Source organism: Salmo trutta, chromosome 3, assembly GCF_901001165.1.
Source record: "Salmo trutta chromosome 3, fSalTru1.1, whole genome shotgun sequence".
Lineage (NCBI taxonomy): Eukaryota > Metazoa > Chordata > Actinopteri > Salmoniformes > Salmonidae > Salmo > Salmo trutta.
The window spans coordinates 51,900,086-51,918,185 of NC_042959.1; the positions used below are offsets into that span (position 1 = coordinate 51,900,086).

The 18,100-nt window shown below is 40.8% G+C and overlaps 1 protein-coding gene across 1 annotated transcript; it reads right to left on the bottom strand.

Moving 5' to 3' along the window:
* Positions 1-7,564: 7,564 nt before the first annotated feature.
* Positions 7,565-16,178, bottom strand: LOC115177917 (transmembrane protein 106B). Its single transcript, XM_029738914.1, has 8 exons — positions 16,036-16,178; positions 15,060-15,270; positions 14,736-14,799; positions 14,437-14,596; positions 11,151-11,291; positions 10,687-10,736; positions 10,547-10,600; positions 7,565-9,085 (listed from the first exon to the last, which is right to left on the bottom strand). The coding sequence occupies exons 2-8, from the start codon at positions 15,262-15,264 to the stop codon at positions 8,968-8,970; spliced, it is 792 nt and encodes a 263-aa protein (XP_029594774.1). The 5' UTR covers positions 15,265-15,270; positions 16,036-16,178; the 3' UTR covers positions 7,565-8,967.
* Positions 16,179-18,100: the final 1,922 nt, after the last annotated feature.

Sequence of the window (18,100 nt, forward strand, 5' to 3'; positions counted from 1 at the left end):
CAGTAGTCCAGGCGGGAGATGACAAGTGCCTGGATTAGGACCTGCGCCGCTTCCTGTGTGAGGTAGGATTGTACTCAACAGATGTTGTTGAGCATGATCCTGCAGGAGTCCTGCTTTGATGTTTGCAGAGAAGGACAGGGTGTTGTCCTAGGTTACGCCAAGGTTCTTTGAACTCTAGGAGGGGGACACTGTGGAGTTGTCAACCATGATGGAGAAGTCTTGGAGCGGGCAGGCCTTCCCCTGGAGGACAGAGCTTGAGGTGGTGGGTCAACATTCAAGCTGAGATATCTGCCAGGCACACAGAGATGCGTGTCGCCACCTGGGTGTCAGAAGTGGGGAAGGAGAAAGATAGTCGTGTCATCCACATAGAAATCATAGGAGAGACTATGTGAGGATATGACAGAGCCGAGTGACTTGGTGTATAGAGAGAAGAGGAGAGGGCCTAGAACCAAGCCCTGGAGGACACCAGTAGTTAGAGTACATGGTGCACTCACAGATCCTCTCCATGTCATATGGTAGGAGCGTCCTGCCAAGTAGGATGCAATTAAAAAGTGTGCAGAGCCTGAGATGCCCAGCCCTGAGAGGGTGGAGAGGAGGACCCTGAATAGCTTCTACCCCCAAGCCATAAGACTGCTAAACAAGACTACTAAATACAGTGGCAAGAAAAAGCATGTGAATCCTTTAGAATTACCTGGATTTCTGCATAAATTTGTCATAAAATTTGATCTTATCTTCATCTAAGTCACAACAATAGACAAACACAGTCTGCTTAAACTAATAACACACAAACAATTATACATTGTCATGTCTTTATTGAACACACGGTGTAAACATTCACAGTGCAGGGTGGGAAAAGTATGTGAACCCTTGGATTTAATAACTGGTTGACCCTCCTTTTTGCAGCAATAACCTCAATCAAACATTTTCTGTGGTTGCGGATCAGACCTGCACAACGGTCAGGAGGAATTTTGGACCATTCCTCTTTACAAAACTGTATCAGTTAAACAATATTCTTGGGATGTCTGGTGTGAATTGCTCTCTTGAGGTCATGTCACAGCATCTCAATCGGGTTGAAGTCAGGACTCTGACTGGGCCACTCCAGAAGACGTATTTTCTTCTGTTGAAGCCATTCTGTTGTGGATTTACTTCTGTGTTTTTTGTCGTTGTCCTGTTGCATCACCCAACTTCTGTTGAGCTTCAATTGGTGGACAGATAGCCTAACATTCTCCTGCAAAATGTCTTGATTAACTTGGGAATTCATGATAGCAAGCTGTCCAGGCCCTGAGGCAGCAAAGCAGCCTCAAACCATGATGCTACCTCCACCATGCTTTACAGTTGGGATGAGGTTTTGACGTTGGTGTGCTGTGTCTTTTTTTCTCCACACATAATGGTGTGTGTTCCTTCCGAACAACTTAACTTTAGTTTAATCTGTCCACAGAATATTTTGCCAGTAGTGCTGTGGAACATCCAGCTGCTCTTTTGCTAACCTCAGACATGCAGCAATGGTTTTTTTTGGACAGCAGTGGCTTCTTCCGGGGTGTCCTCCCATGAACACCATTCTTGTTTAGTGTTTTACGTATCGTAGACTCGTCAACAGAGATGGTAGCATGTCCCAGACATTTCTGTAAGTCTTTAGCTGACACTCTAGGATTCTTCTTAACCTCATTGAGCATTTTGCGCTGTGCTCTTGCAGTCATCTTTGCAGGACGGCCACTCCTAGGGAGAGTAGCATCTTTCTCCATTTATAGACAATTTGTCTTACCGTGGAAATCAAGGCTTTTACAGATACATTTGTAACCATTTCAGGCTTTATGCAAGTCAACAATTCTTAATCTTAGGTCTTTTGATATCTCTTTTGTTCAAGGCATGATTCATATCAGACAATGCTTCTTGTGAATAGCAAACTCAAATTTTGTGAGTGTTTTTTATAGGGCAGAGCAGCTCTTAACCAACATCTCCCATCTCATCTCATTGATTGGACTCAAGGTTAGCTGACTCCTGACTCCAATTAGCTTTTGGAGAAGTCATTAGCCTAGGGGTTCACATATTTAAATTATGTATTCAATATAGACAAGAAAAATACAGTCATTTGTGTGTTATTAGTTTAATCATACTGTGTTTGTCTATTGTTGTAATTTAGACGAAGATCAGATCACATTTTATGACCAATTTATGCAGAAATCCAGGTAATTCCAAAAGGTTACTGCTACTGTTTGTTATCTATTCTGTTGCCTAGTCACTTTACAGTAAGCCTACTTATATATACATAGCTACCTCAATTACCTCGTGCCCCTGCACATCGACTCGGTACTGGTACTTCCTGTATATAGCCATGTTATTTTTACTCGTCATTGTTATTGTTATTCACTCTGTATTTATTCCGCGTGCCACTATTTCCATTTTTTATTTGATCTTTTATCTTTAACTCTGCATTTCACTGTTAGTCTACACCTGTTGTTTACGAAGCATGTGACGAATAACATTTGATTAGATTTTTAATATATGTGTAAACTCTACAGTTGTAATCTGTGGGTGTCACTGAGTAGGCTGATACCCAAATTCATGGGCATACACTCCATAGTTAAGGCTGTACAGTCCAATATGAATGAATATTCAATACGCACAATGGTTTGACTGAGGAGGTGATTTGACACAGTCAAAGTCCTGCAATAAGACGCTAATATTTTTGACTCCAACACCATCATCAACTTTGCTGACGACATGACGGTAGCAGGACTGATCACCAATGACAATAAGAGCTCTGACGCTAATATTTGTGTAAACTGTACCGAGTTGTAATCTGTGGGTGTCACTGAATAGGCTGAGACCCCGTTCCATGGGTTCACAGACAGTGCACACTCCATAGGTAAGGCTGTACAATGCATATACTGTATGTATGCCCCAAATGCAATTATGCAGTCAAATACATCCACAGTGAGATTAAAACATTTTTTGTACTATTTATTTTCAAATTAATGAATTATTGTATTTATTTTGAATTATATAACCACAAGCGAGGCTTGTTTAGGATTATCTAGTCCAAATATGGCATAGTTCCACTATTTGTGTCCGTTTGCATCACTTTCCATGTGGGACTTTTATTTTGAAGGCAACTCGCAAATTCCATTATTGTGGCTAATAGTTATTGTGGCTAGCTTCACATCGGTGTGGACAGGGTGGGATTGGGGAGTTTGAACGTGGCCTCAATTTTCTCTTGGGACCTCTCTGTTAAGTGGTTCTGCAGAGAGGAATGCCTGCCATGAAGACTTAGACTTAGATTTAGATTTAGAGAATTGAGATAGCCTGAACATTTACAACATTTTTACCATTGCACTAATCTCTCATGGGTGGGCAGCTGACAAATTACTTGAGACTTTAGTTCTGGGTTAACCGAAATTACCATTGCACGGAAGTCACTCACTGTTTTGAAGTGATTTATTGACAGCTGTCTCTGAACTCTGTCAAGACTTTTCCAGCTAATGTGAAAGGTCAACAAGGGACTCCCTTGATGTTAGAGACTTATAGCTACTATGTCACGTGTTCATTTTACATTTACATTTAAGTCATTTAGCAGACGCTCTTATCCAGAGCGACTTACAAATTGGTAGTTCATAGTCTGTGTACCAGTCTTTTTTAGTTTACATTCCACTCCTTGACACTCCTGTCAGTTGCCTACATAAACAGCCAGGGTTTAATTAAATAGGCCTAGACATTATACTTTTTTATTGCACATTTAATTAAACTGACGCATTTGGTGATGTTCAACTTCAATTCATTGGCACAAAACGTGCGTCAGACAAAAAATATTATTGTGCAATTCATGCATCTCCACTGGCATCTCTTACATCCATCCTCTCTCTATTCCTGTTATAACTCTTGAACCAGTAGTCTAGCCCAATGTGTGTCCCAACACACTGAGTGTACAAAACACCTTCCTAATATTGAGTTGCCCCTTTCTATTGTCATACCCCTTTCAAAGGCACTTACATCTTTTGTCTTGCCCATTCACCCTCTGAATTGCACACATACACAAACCATGCCTCAATTGTCTCGAGGCATAAAAATCCTCTGTTTGGAAAAAGCTGTTCCAAAGAGGGCATTGTATTATCATTTCTTTGTACTCCCTGACGAAGGTCATGCAGCCAAACGCGTCAGATTTTTAAAACTTTGTTTCCATTGAACATGCCATACAAATAAAGGCATTTTAATTAATTATATGAAGAGTGTCTTGGTCCTCCTTTTTTTCTAAGCATAAAAATCCTTCTTTAACCCGTCTCCGCCCCTTCATCTACACTGATTGAAGTGGATTTAACAAGTGACATCAATAGTGGATCATCGCTTTCACCTGGATTCACCTGGTCAGTCTATGTCATGGATAGAGTAGATGTTCCTAATGGTTAGTACACTTAATGTAGTTTGGTCACCTATTTTGAGCAAATAAAACATATATTCGACAAAGAAGCACCTTGTCCTTGCTTGCTGGATATAAAATATGCTAGAGTGTTCACAGTGGTGGGGAAGCTTCTCAGGTGTGATGTGATCACACTGGCTGGTGGTAAGAAAACAATGAAAGGGAATGCTCTGTTCTCCCCGCGCCCAATGTTTATGTTTACAATGAAATGTTTTATGTCAGAATGCTGAATGTTAGAATGCTTCCAATCAAATGTGTGAATTAAGTATTTTTTAAATGCTATCTAATTTGCATAAACATTGTGGTTGGATAGCTGTGAGGGTTATCGAATCAGGATCAAATCCTCCAGGATCTCCTCAAGCTCATTAATGATAGAATGTTCATATTTGAAGATTGCCGAAAGGCCAGTCTCGTTGGCAAATGACAAGTGGCAAGGAGTGGAATGTAATAGCCGAACAGAGACGGCAACCAGGCTAAAGTGTTCACATGATAGACTTCAATAGAAGTTTAAAAATGATCAAGGCTTCATTAGTACGTTCTATGCATGATGGGATGGTTATTAGTCAGAATGTAGGCCTAATGTAGGCTATAGCCTGTAAAGTATAGTCTGCTGAGTTTGAAGTAGACCTAATTCACAATGATAGGTACACTCTTAGAAAAATCGGTTCCCCATAGGAGAACCCTTTTGGTTCCAGTTAGAACCCTTTTTTAGTTCCAGGTAGAACTATTTTGGGTTGCATTTAGAACCCTCTGGAAAAAGGGTTCTACATGGAACGCAATAGGGTTATACCTGGAACCAAAAAGGGTTATTCAAGGAACCATTTTAGGTTGTACTAGGCAACTCTATTTCTCCATCATGGAAGGGAGACTAGGGTCGTGGTAGAACATAAATGTTCAGTTGGTTTTCTCTGTACTGGAAGTCCATCGACAGCGCACCTGGAAAAGTAATTTCCTTACATCTGGAAAAGGGAAAGTATATATGATCTATGGGGAAGGAAATGACATTTACACAGCCAAACTGGTCTAGTGTGCTCCCATTTCTAACTTCCTAGTCTACCTTACACTGATATCTAAATGTATTTTTCGGTGTGCTGTGATATTTAGTGTTGTTTGTAGAAACACAATTGGATTTAGATAATTATTTCACACCCTTGTTGTTTGTCTAGGCTACATCCCTGAAACATGAACCCATACACTGGCCTCCATACATCCCTGAAACATGAACCCATACACTGGCATCCATACATCCCTGAAACATGAACCCATACACTGGCATCCATACATCCCTGAAACATGAACCCATACACTGGCATCCATACATCCCTGAAACATGAACCCATACACTGGCATCCATACATCCCTGAAACATGAACCCATACACTGGCATCCATACATCCCTGGGTTAATGTACTTCCTCAATAGCTGTAAAAACGTCATCTTACTTTCACCATTTGTACCTTTTCTCCCTGAAGAGCAACCATATTTCCGCAAGAACTCCATTTTGTGAACATTGCATGAACTGCTTAACCCAGAAGTCTGAAACCAAATTCACATCCTCACTCAGTCTACTTTATTTCCCAGATGTCTTGTATCATGCTGAGGAAGCACAGTAGCCTGCACAGCATTACAAATAGTTCAGAATCTTGGCCATTAGTTTCAATACACTCTGAATACAGGAAAACTCAATCTCCCTCAGAGTTGGTGGCCATAAATGGGGCCAGTGAGCACAGCACGTGACTGCATTTTGTCTGTGTCTGGACCCGGTTTCCCAATAGATGGAACTTAAGCTTACAAGTCGCGAACATGTTACACAATATGATTGAAATACATAGGCCTATGTAGCCTATAATGTATTTACATTTTAATGCAGTCATCTCGGTTTTCATTTGAAAGCATATTTTTATCCTTTGCTTGTTTGTAACAATTGCAAAGCCATTGGCAACTTTGTATTTCTATTGAACTTTGTGGTCACAGAGGTGTATAAACATCCTTATTGTATGTTCAGTGGAGATCTTCTGTGTATAAAATGACGCGGAAGGGCAAAAAAGCACCTAACAACGCACTTAGCTGTGTTTTCAAGTGAAACTTTAGTAAAAATGGTTTTGGGAAACCATTGAGGCACGAATCCCATTCAAGTCATTGCACCGATATTAGCATTTTTTGCGCGTCATGTTCAAAAACATTTATAACTGACTTTGTTGAGCTTTTACAATCAATTTTAGATACGTTCAGATGATTTGGACATGGTGGGTGAAAAATGCTAATATTGGTCCCATGACTTGAATGGGATTTGTGCCAAATGCTAGAACGTTAACATGTGGAAACAGTGCCAGGGAAACTAAACCAAATCATGGATTGCTGTCATACCTTTTCCATAGACTGCTTACAGAGGAAGGAAACCAATGTGTAATTTAGTAATTTGGGTGAACTATCGCTTTAAGATTCTTTTGGGAAACTGGGCCCTGGTTAATTAGGAACCGCTCCAAGTCCCTGACCTGAATCCTGGAGAGGAAGTCAACTGCTGTTTAAACGACAGCAACAGATGTGAGGTAAACATACCGTTACACACTGGAGACCTGAAGCACCGGTGAACATCTGGAAGCAAACAAAGTAACACACTGACACACATCCAGAACAGTCTACAAATAAATTCAAAGGTCATGCAGGACTAGCAGATGCATTACAATACAGCATACAAACCTGTTTAGGATCTTGTAGAACAGTGTACCACATTGACACAATACTGTATGACAGCAAACATGCTGTATGCTGTCCATTTAGAATAAAACACTCACATTTGTTCACTAAATCACCCTATCAAACATACCTAAGCCTGTCTATTCTGTGGGACTTTAAATGTAACGTCATGCTATTTTTAAGATGCTAAATATTGGACTTTGTGTGTTTTACACATGAATGGCATGCATTGTGTTGTTAATTACTTGGACTTTAATAGTGAGTATGGTAAGCTTTTTATGCAAACCTGTGCATATGGTCATTATAGAAACGATATTTTCATCCAACACTTACTTATAAGTTAATTTTGTTAAATTAGGCGCCTACCCTGTGATAGTGATTGGTATTGCACATTTCTCCAACCTTTGAATTATCCCCCAACAACAAAACTATCAATAAATGCACCAAACAAAAACCTCAAAATCAACCACTTTTATTCCCAGTTTCATGCAAGGAAAAAACATTGTTACATGTACGATTGGCAGTGGCTTACATGGACAGTATCCACATTTACACAGTAGTACAAGGTCAACACACCTCAGTGATGATTCAGAACGGACTTTAAAATGAAAATTGTCTTCTTGGATGAGTTGGTACATAATATGGCACATTGACATATACAACAGTACATTGGAGTGATTGTTCCTCCATAGGGTTTTTCAGATAATATAAACAATGTACCCATCTGATATTTTATCTTGGGCATTTTTAATTGTCCTCAGTTAAGTATTCTGTACCTGCACAACAGACTTTAACAAATGTTTAAGGAAAATAAACAAATGGATACTTACTGTATCCTGACATTTAATCATCTCAGAAAGAAACAAACTCGAAAAGCACAACTTACTTGCAAGTTTCAGTGATCAATCATGAAGAATTAAAAGGGGCAAAAGGGAATCAAACAAAACAAGGAAAGACAAAATGACCTCTTAAAAGAGAAAATAAAGACCTAACTTTACAACACCATTGAGGGTATTTACGTAATATCATATTTCCAAATAAGTAGTCATCTACTACCCAAGTAAGGAAAAAACCCACCTAACATTCCCATTAAAACAAACAATTCAGAGGTTTACAATTAAAGAGTAATTCACATCATACAGAACACATCTAATAGTTACAGGTACTGTATTTGAATTATATAAAAATACAAGATTCCTCTCATTAGATACCTAAATGTTGCAATCTAATTAAGGTCCGTAGTCATCATAATTACGCTGACTTCACCCCGACATAAGCCACCTCGGAATTAGATGTAAATCTAACTGTCATTACAATGAAAATGTAAGAGTAACGACACACATCAGGAAGTACTATTATGTACAAAATACATCCTTGAAGAAAACAAAATGGCGGGTATAAAAAAAGAATGGAATAAAATGCCATCAAACAGTGGTTTGGGGTGATTAGTGGTGCTGATAATCAAAATGAGAATGCTGTCCTATTACTTTATTTGTATTGCATGTCCCATACCAAGTGGTCTGGGAAGGTTAGTGGTACAGATTACATTACATCAACAACTCTGCCGTATAAATACTTTCCCATGATTGCGTTTCCCATACAAAGCTAAAGTGCATCTTTATCTCAAATGCCTATACACATTGGATCATTCTATTAAGAAGAATTTGCACAAGAGATTTTCTACCGGTGACATCATCAAACCCTCATTAAACTGTACATTGGCACCTTGCTAACTTCACTTTCTCTGAGACATGGTCCCTCCTTCTACAGTAGACGTGTGCCCAAAGGAACTCCGTAAAACCCTTTCGTCTACCTTTAGATCGACGGGCTTCCATTATGGCTTTGTTTTTACTGCCTTACTAATACATCTTCACATGTTCATGCAGTGAGGTGGTGTTGCCCCCACAGTCCACATACTGGTACATCTCCTGGGAGACCTGCTCCGAGTGCCCAAAGTAGGATGTGGTCACAGTCACCCTGAAAACCAGTCAATGGACAGTAGTGAGTTTCCCCCAAATGGCTGCCCACATGGGCGTGTGAGGTTTGACAAAATAAATAGAGTAGGTACAGTAACATGTGTAAACTCAATGTATTAGTAGATATTTGAAAAGGTACACTGCATTCAGAAAGTATTCAGACCCCTTGACTTTTTCCACATTGTTACGTTACAGCCTATTACTAAAATGGATTAAATCGTTTTTTCCCCCCTCATCAATCTACACACAATACTCCATAATGACAAAGCAAAAACAGGCTTTTAGAAATTTTGGCAAAAAAAAAATCATTTAAATGTGATATTTCATTAGTATTATATTAAGTATTCAAACCCTTTACTCAGTACTATGCTGAAGCACCTTTGTCAGCGATTACAGACTTGAGTCTTCTTGGGTATGAGGCTACAAGTTTGGCACACCTGTATTTCGGGAGTTTCTGCGTTGCTGCACAGCTATTTTCAGGTCTCTCCAGAGATGTTTGATCGGGTTCAAGTCTGGGCTCTGGCTGGACATTGAGACTTGTCCCGAAGCCACTCCTGCGTTGTCTTGGCTGTGTGCTTAGGGTCGTTGTCCTGTTGGACGTTGAACCTTTGCCCCAGTCTGAGGTCCTGAGCGCTCTGAAGCAGGTTTTCATCAAGGATCTCTCTGTCCTTTGCTGTCATGTGCCTTTTACTGAGGAGTGGCTTCCGTCTGGCCCCTCTACCATAAAGGCCTGATTGGTGGAGTGCTGCAGAGATGGTTGTCCTTTTGGAAGGTTCTCCCATCTCCACAGAGGAACTTTGGAGCTCTGTCAGAGTGACCATCGGGTTCTTGGTCACCTCCCTGAACAAGGCTGTTCTCCCGATTGCTCAGTTTGGCCAGGCGGCCAGCTCTAGAGTCTTGGTGGTTCCAAACTTCTTCCATTTAAGAACGATGGAGGCCACTGTGTCCTTTGGGAACTTCATTGCTGCAGAAATGTTTTGGTACCCTTCCCAGATCTGTGCCTCGACACAATCCTGTCTTGGAGCTCTACAGACAATTCCTTCGACTTCATGGCTTGGTTTTTGCTCTGACATGCACTGTCAACTGTGGGACCTTATATAGACAGGTGTGTGCCTTTCCAAATCATGTCCAATCAATTGTATTTACCACAGGTGGACTCCAATCAAGTTGTAGAAACATCTCAAGGCTGATAAATGGAAACAGGATGAACCTGAGCTCAATTTTGAGTCTCATAGCAAAGGGTATGAATACCAATGTAAATAAGGTTTTTCAGTTTTTTTTATTTTTAATACATTTCCAAAAATGTCTAAAAACCTGTTTTCACTTTGTCATTATGGAGTATTGTGTGTCGATTTATGAGCAAAAAAATGCAATTTCTTTTTTTAGAATAAGGCTGTAATGTAACAAAAATGTGGAAAAAGGGAAGGGGTCTGAATACTTTCCGAATGCACTGTATACTTACTGCATCATGACCACAATGTTGTGAACCTTTATGGACTGCAGGGTGCAATAGTCGCTGCAACACAAAACATTTATTCAAGAAATGTCACGATTTGTACTGTCAACCACACAATAAAATGTAATTACTTGTGAAATACTTACAACATATAACTCATGTCATCAGCAATTACTGTGGGAACCATGTAGTCAATCTGAAATAAACAATATGTTGTAATGCAGCCGTTATCCATCTCCCATATTGAACAGGGCGGTTGAGTGCTGACTAAGTAATGAGTAACTTTTGAGGGCAACAGTCTAAAAATGCCATCCTTATTCCATCCTTGCTGCTACTGATGTCCTCAGAACAGGGACAGATGTTCTAGTGGATTCATCAACAACAACAAGGTTCATTATCAATGCTGCCTGATTTTGTTGTCTAGATTTTGCAGCAAAGCGGGCGGAACAATGAGCTGCTGTGTTGAGCGATAGAAAAGCACTTCAGGACAGTTGAAAGTACAACTCTGATGCACTTGTCAAGCTATGCTCACTTCATACACTGTAACATGTTTATAACAAGCAGTTATACCAAGGCATGTTATTCTGAACGACACATGGTAAAGACCCACCTGCTGCTTATCCAGTGGTATGATGGTCGTCACATTGCTAATACGGGCCTTCCCGATCACAGTCTTAGAGAACTGCACTTGGGCTGTGATGTTGGTCAGGGATACAGCGTAGTAGTTGTTATTGGTGATGTTCAGAGTGTTCTAGAAGAAAAGACATGCGGCACAACAGTTGTTGGAAAGAGAGCCATTACGTAGGACCCACCCCAATTTGCATACCGCCCCAACAGAACCACAGATGATGCGATCTCTATTGCACTCCACACTGCCCTCTCCCACCTGGACAAGAAGGACACCTATGCGCTAATACTCTTCATCGACTACAGCTCAACATTCAACACCATAGTGCCCTCTAGGCTCATCACTAAGCTCAGGACCCTGGAACTGAACACCTCCCTATGTAACTGGATCCTGGACTTCCTTACAGGCTGCCTTACAGGTTTAAAAAAATATATATATTTCCCAGGTGGTGAAGGTAAGCAACAACACATCTACTACTATGACCCTCAACACGGGGGCCCCTCAGGGGTGCATGTTAATTTCCCTCCTGTATTCCCTGTTCACCCATGACTGTGTGACCGAACACGACTCCAACACCATCATTAAGTTTGCTAACAGCACAATGGTGGTAGGCCTGATCACCGACGACAATGAGACAGCCTATAGGGAGGTCAGTGACCTGGCAGTGTGGTGCCAGGACAACAACCTCTCCCTCCACATCAGCAAGACAAAGGAGCTGATCGTGGACTATAGGAAACGGAGGGCCGAGCACGGTCCCATTCACATCGACAGGGCTGTAGTGGAGCGGGTTGAGAGCTTCAAGTATCTCGGTGTCCACATCACTAAGGAATTAACATTGTCCACACACACCAACACAGTTTTGAAGAAGGCAAAACAACACCTCTCCCCCAACAGGAGGCTGAAAAGACTTGGCATGGACCCTCAGATCCTCAAAAAGTTCTACAGCTGCACAATTGAAAGCATTTTGACTGGCTGCATAACCGCTTAGTATGGCAACTGCTTGGCATCCGACCGCAAGGCGATACAGAGGGTAGTGCGTACAGCCCAGTACATCACTGGGGCCGAGCTCCCTGCCATCCAGAACCAGTTGGTGTAACAAAAGGCCCTACAAATTGTAAAAGACTCCAGCCACCCAAGTCATAGACTGTTCTCTCTGCTACTGTACGGCAGGCGGTACCGATACACCAAGTCTGGAACCAACAGGACCCTGAACAGCTTCTTCCCCCTAACCTTATGACCGCTAAATTGTTAAGCAAATAACTATCAGGACTATTTGTATTGCCCCTTTCTGCACTTTGACTCATCACATACACTGCTGACACTGTTTATTATCTATCCTGTTGCCTATTCACTTTAGCCCTACCTATATGTACAGTTGAAGTCAGAAGTTTACATACACCTCAGCCAAATACATTTAAAAACTCAGTTTTTCACAATTCCTGACATTTAAATCAGAGTAAAAATTCCCTGTCTTAGGCCAGCTAGGATCACCACTTGATTTTAAGAATGTGAAATGTCAGAATAATAGTAGAGAATGATTTACTTCAGCTTTTATTTATTTCTTCACAATCCCAGTGGGTCAGAAGTTTACATACACTCAATTAGTATTTGGTAGCATTGCCTTTAAATTGTTTAACTTGGGTCAAATGCGTCGGATAGCCTTCCACAAGCTTCCCACAATAAGTTGGGTGAATTTTGGCCCATTCCTCCTGACAGAGCTGGTGTAACTGAGTCGGGTTTGTTGGCCTCCTTGCTCGCACACGCTTTTTCAGTTCTGCCCACAAATTTTCCATAGGATTGAGGACAGGGCTTTTTGATGGCCACTCCAAAATGTTTACTTCGTTGTCCATAAGCCATTTTGCCACATCTTTGGAAGTATACTTGGGGTCAATGTTTATTTGGAAGACCCATTTGCGACCAAGCTTTAACTTCCTGACTGATGTCTTGAGATGTTGCTTCAATACATCCACATAATTTTCCTTCTCATGATGCCATCTATTTTGTGAAGTGCACCAGTCCCTCCTGCAGCAAGGCACCACCACAACATGATGCTGCCACCCCCGTGCTTCATGGTTGGGATGGTGTTCTTCGGTTTGCAAGCCTCCCCATTTTCCCTCCTAACATATCGATGGTCATTATGGCCAAACAGTTCTATTTTTATTTTATCAGACCAGAGGACATTTCTCCAAAAATGTGAATATTTGTCCCCATGTGCAGTTGCAAACCGTAGTCTGGCTTTTTTTAATGGCGGTTTTGGAGCAGTGGCTTCTTCCTTGCTGAGCGGCCTTTCAGGTTATGTCGATATAGGACTCGTTTTACTGTGGATATAGATACTTTTGTACCTGTTTCCTCTAGCATCTTCACAAGGTCCTTTGCTGTTGTTATGGGATTGATTTGCAATTTTCGCACCAAAGTACGTTTAGCTCTAGGAGACAGAACGCATCTCCATCCTGAGTGGTATGACGGCTGCGTGGTCCCATGGTGTTTATACTTGCGTACTATTGTTTTTACAGATGAACGTGGTACCTTCAGGCGTTTGGAAATTGCTCCCAAGGATGAACCAGACTTGTGGAGGACTACAATCTTTTTTCTGAGGTCTTGGCTGATTTCTTTTGATTTTCCCATGATGTCAAGCAAAGAGGCACTGAGTTTGAAGGTAGGCCTTGAAATACATCCACAGGTACACCTCCAATTGACTCAAATTATGTCAATTAGTCTATCAGAAGCTTCTAAAGCCATGACATAATTTTCTGGAATTTTCCAAGCTGTTTAAAGGCACAGTCAACTTAGTGTATGTAAACTTCTGACACACTGGAATTGTGATACAGACATAAGTTAAATAATCTGTCTGTAAACAATTGTTGGAAAAATTACTTGTGTCATGCACAAATGAGATGTTCTAACTGACTTGCCAAAACTATAGTTTGTTAACAAGAAATTTGTGAAGTGGTTGAAAATCGAGTTTTAATGACTCCAACCTAAGTGTATGTAAACTTCTGACTTCAACTGTACATATCTACCTCAATTACCTCATACCTCTGCACATTGAGTCGGTGCTAGTACTCCGTGTATATAGCCATGTTATTGTTACTCATGGTGTACTTAGTCCTTGTGTTGTTGTTTTTCTATTTTTCTCTCTGCATTGTTGGGAACGGTTAGTCTACACCCATTGTTTTACGAAACATGTGACAAATACAATTTGATTTGAAACCATGTCAACCCTTAGATGGAAACACAAGGACAACTAACACCAGAGAGAGGATCTTACCGTGATATTGAGATAGACAATCCGTTTGTCCTGGTCATAGGAGACGAATGCAGACTTCACGCCCACATAGGAGACGTCGATAGAACGAGGGAACATGAAAAACACAGCCAGGCCAGACAGCAGAAGGCAAAGAAACACGGACACAGTGACATACAGCTTTCTGCAAGAAAAAGGGAGGAAGCGCCATTAAAAGAAAGACAGAAGTTGGATATAGACCACAGTCAACCACAGTTGAATTATTCAATTGCACATCTTTAAAAAAAAAAGAGACGTCTGGCTGAGTGAGATGAGAGACTTACGTTCTCCTTGGCTGGAGCCTCTGGTCACTGTATGGAATCAGAGCCACAAGCTGGTTCTCTTGGCCTGCATTAGAGATGGGATGACAAAGCCATTTACAGAGGAAACTGATATTGGTTCAACTTATGTCTTTTTCATTTTCAGTGAATGTTGGAAGTCACAGTGTTTCTAGGTGGCCTATCAAATCAAAATGCAAATTAGGCAAAAATGATTAGCAGCTCATGAGGTGGAGTTTTAGAACAGATGTTGGTGTATTGTGTCAGTGAGTGAGAGTTCATGTTTATTAGTGTGTAGGAATGTATTTGTTTTTATGTTTATCCCCTTACCCCGTGGTATTCTGCCAGTGCCCTGGCATGTGGGGCATGTGACACTGTCTTTGCCAGTAAATTCCACATAGGGGAACTGAGACACATCTCCATTCTTTCCATCCTCTTCACTCTGTGTATCTATGTACTCTGGACCAGTCGCCAGGCCACTCTGACTGTCATGGTCGTCTTTCCCCTTCGACAAGAGGGAGTGTGACTTCCCCATCACTTTCTGTGAATAAAACATTTAAGATCTAATAAGTAGGTGTGGTTGGTAGTGTAAACTCATGCCACATATTCGTTTGATATTTACATGGTAGTTATGGTCAGTTTACACAAATTGTTTTATACTACTTCTGTACTATAACAATGTACCTGCCTATGTCATGACCATGTAAATACAGGTTTTAAAGCCAATTTATACTGTACACAGGCTACCATTCTCCTATACCATTTTTGCATAGATTATTTTGGTTTTGTTTAGACCAGTTTACACCAACTCCCCAAAAGCTCTTATAAAGTGTGCACCATCTATGCAATTCATGCGTGCTTCAAACAATTATTGTCAAACAAAAGACACTTGGTCTGACCAAGGTTTCGTATGGACCAAATATACGTAACCTAGTCAGCAAAACACATCGCATCGTGTATTCTACTGTGATGACGTGCAGACGACCATTATGCTGCTCAGTACACCATGTTCCTTCCAGAGAAACTCGTTCGCCGCCTGCCATTTTAATCCGAAACTCACGAATACATTGTTGCGTATTCGCTCCGATATTCTGTTGTATTTGTATTTGGTGTCAAGTTATTGATGTGGATGATTGCGTAGAATACTTGCAGAGCATAGGGCATTGTTAGCATGGATAAAATGTTTCCATATTGAAAAATGTTGCCCGGTTCCTCTGACAATGTCAAAGCATCACTGTGCGGTATTACACACGCACTACGGATATGATCAAAATGGCAACATTCGATATTGGATTCATCTGCTTACCTTTGCATATATTCACGCAGAATTGCTTTACATATGCTTGGTCACGAACAGCCGCTGTTTAGGTCAATATAGTACTGACATAAATACACGCACTAGTATTCTGCCAGCAGCTCCGACGATAACGTCACTTTCGTATGGTAATGTTGAAACCTTCAAAATAAAAGCCCGAATTTCAAAAATTCTATGTCAATGTGTATAACTAATTCAAATTATATTGAATTTTAATCTATGGCCACTTTTACTGTGCCAACAAGAAATTGCAATAAGTAATTTATGAAAACAAATGTAAATAATATATTTTAAGACCAATAATGAAAATACCATGTTGACACTACTATGTTGAGAATATTGGGCTTTAAAGAGAAAACGTTTCCACCTATCTCAGCTAAAGTGGGGTTAGAAATACTCAATAGGATCTCTACTAACCAAACATGGTTAGTTTTGGAAGGGGACTGTGTCATACATATCCAGCAGCACTTCATTCTCCACCCCCTCCATAGCCCCCAATGCAATATACTGTAATAGACTGTACATGGCATACATATTTGCTTGTAGAGAGAAAACTGCCTTGTTTGCTTCCGGTGTGAAATAAAAATTTAAACAAAGACAAAGACACAACGTAAGCAAGGATGGACTGGCATACCTGTTAAAGACCTAGATTAACCTAATGGTGATGGTAATGGCTGCAACTTTACACATTTAAATGGAGCCCAAGACCAACCTTGACATGTGCCAAAACATGCATCCGCTCAATCACTTGGCCTGACAAATAAAACAATAAAACATCCTAGTAAAATCATGTTGCTATAGGTTTATATCACCCCAATTATGCATAGCCTTCCAACGATTTTCTTAAACCCACCTCGGTCGCAATCAATCCAAAGGCTGGCCTCTTGGATTTGGGTTTTGGACTGATTCATGGATCACAGCACATTACATTTACATTTTACATTTTAGTCATTTAGCAGATGCTCTTATCCAGAGCGACTTACAGTAGTGAATGCATACATTTCATAATTTTTTCCGTACATCTCTCCTTATTAGAAACTTCACTACCAAACATAAAAAGGCACGCTTGGCATTCTTTTCAAGCAAATGATTGCAAAGGGAGAAGCCTCACCCACATGCAGTAAATGTGCAGCCGTACTCAGTAGACTAACTATTTGGACCAGCACTACAGATATTCTTGCACTTTATGTTTCTCGTGTAAGGTCAAAAGTCATCCACGGTAATGTGAAACCTTGTGTCCCTATCTCGCTTTATTGCTCTTTCAGCAGTTCGCAATGAGAGGTTGACCTACATATTGAGCTCAGTAGTCTGTCATTCAGAGATAAATGCCAAAAAAGGACACTACAAGGCACATCTTATATTTGACTCTTTTAAGATTAAGATTATCTCAATAGAGATGATCTCTATAGAATCTACAAACATGCAGGACACAGCAGGAGTTATTTATGGGGGGCGGCAGGTAGTCTAGTGGTTAGAGTATTGGTCCAGTAACCGAAAGGTTGCTAGATTGAATCTCCGACCTGACAAGGTAAAAATCTGTCATTCTGCCCCTGAACAAGGCAGTTAACCCACTGTTCCTAGGCCGTCATTGTAAATAAGAATTTGTTCTTAACTGACTTGCCTTGTAAAATAATGTAATAATATATATTTTTATGAATTATTATCCTCAAAAGGTTCTACAGCTGCAACATCGAAAGCATCCTGACTGGTTGCATCACTGCCTGGTAAGGCAACTGCTCGGCCTCCGACTGCAAGGCACGCACAGGATGTACTTCGAACACCCGACAAGGCCAACATCACCGTCATTGGCAAGAGAAAGAGACGCAGGTACAGAGGACACAGAGTGGGGTGCCTCGCAAGGATCCACAGAAGGCGAGTGGGAAAGTTGCTGTAACCGTCAATATATTACTTGACTGGAACATTTTCCCCACAGTGACTGTACATACATACCCCAACCAGAAGCCATGGATTACAGGCAACATTTGCACTGAGCTAAAGGGTAGAGCTGCCGCTTTCAAGGTGCGGGACTCTAACCCGGAAGCTTATAAGAAATCCT

Excerpts from the sequence above, each read along its gene's own strand:
- LOC115177917 (XM_029738914.1), bottom strand. The coding sequence starts at position 15,264 with ATGGGGAAGTCACACTCCCTCTTGTCGAAGGGGAAAGACGACCATGAC. Across the intron at positions 14,800-15,059 it reads CACTGGCAGAATACCACGGG|GCCAAGAGAACCAGCTTGTG; the intron begins GTAAGGGGATAA and ends TCTCTAATGCAG. Across the intron at positions 11,292-14,436 it reads TTGTCTATCTCAATATCACG|AACACTCTGAACATCACCAA; the intron begins GTAAGATCCTCT and ends CTTTTCTTCTAG.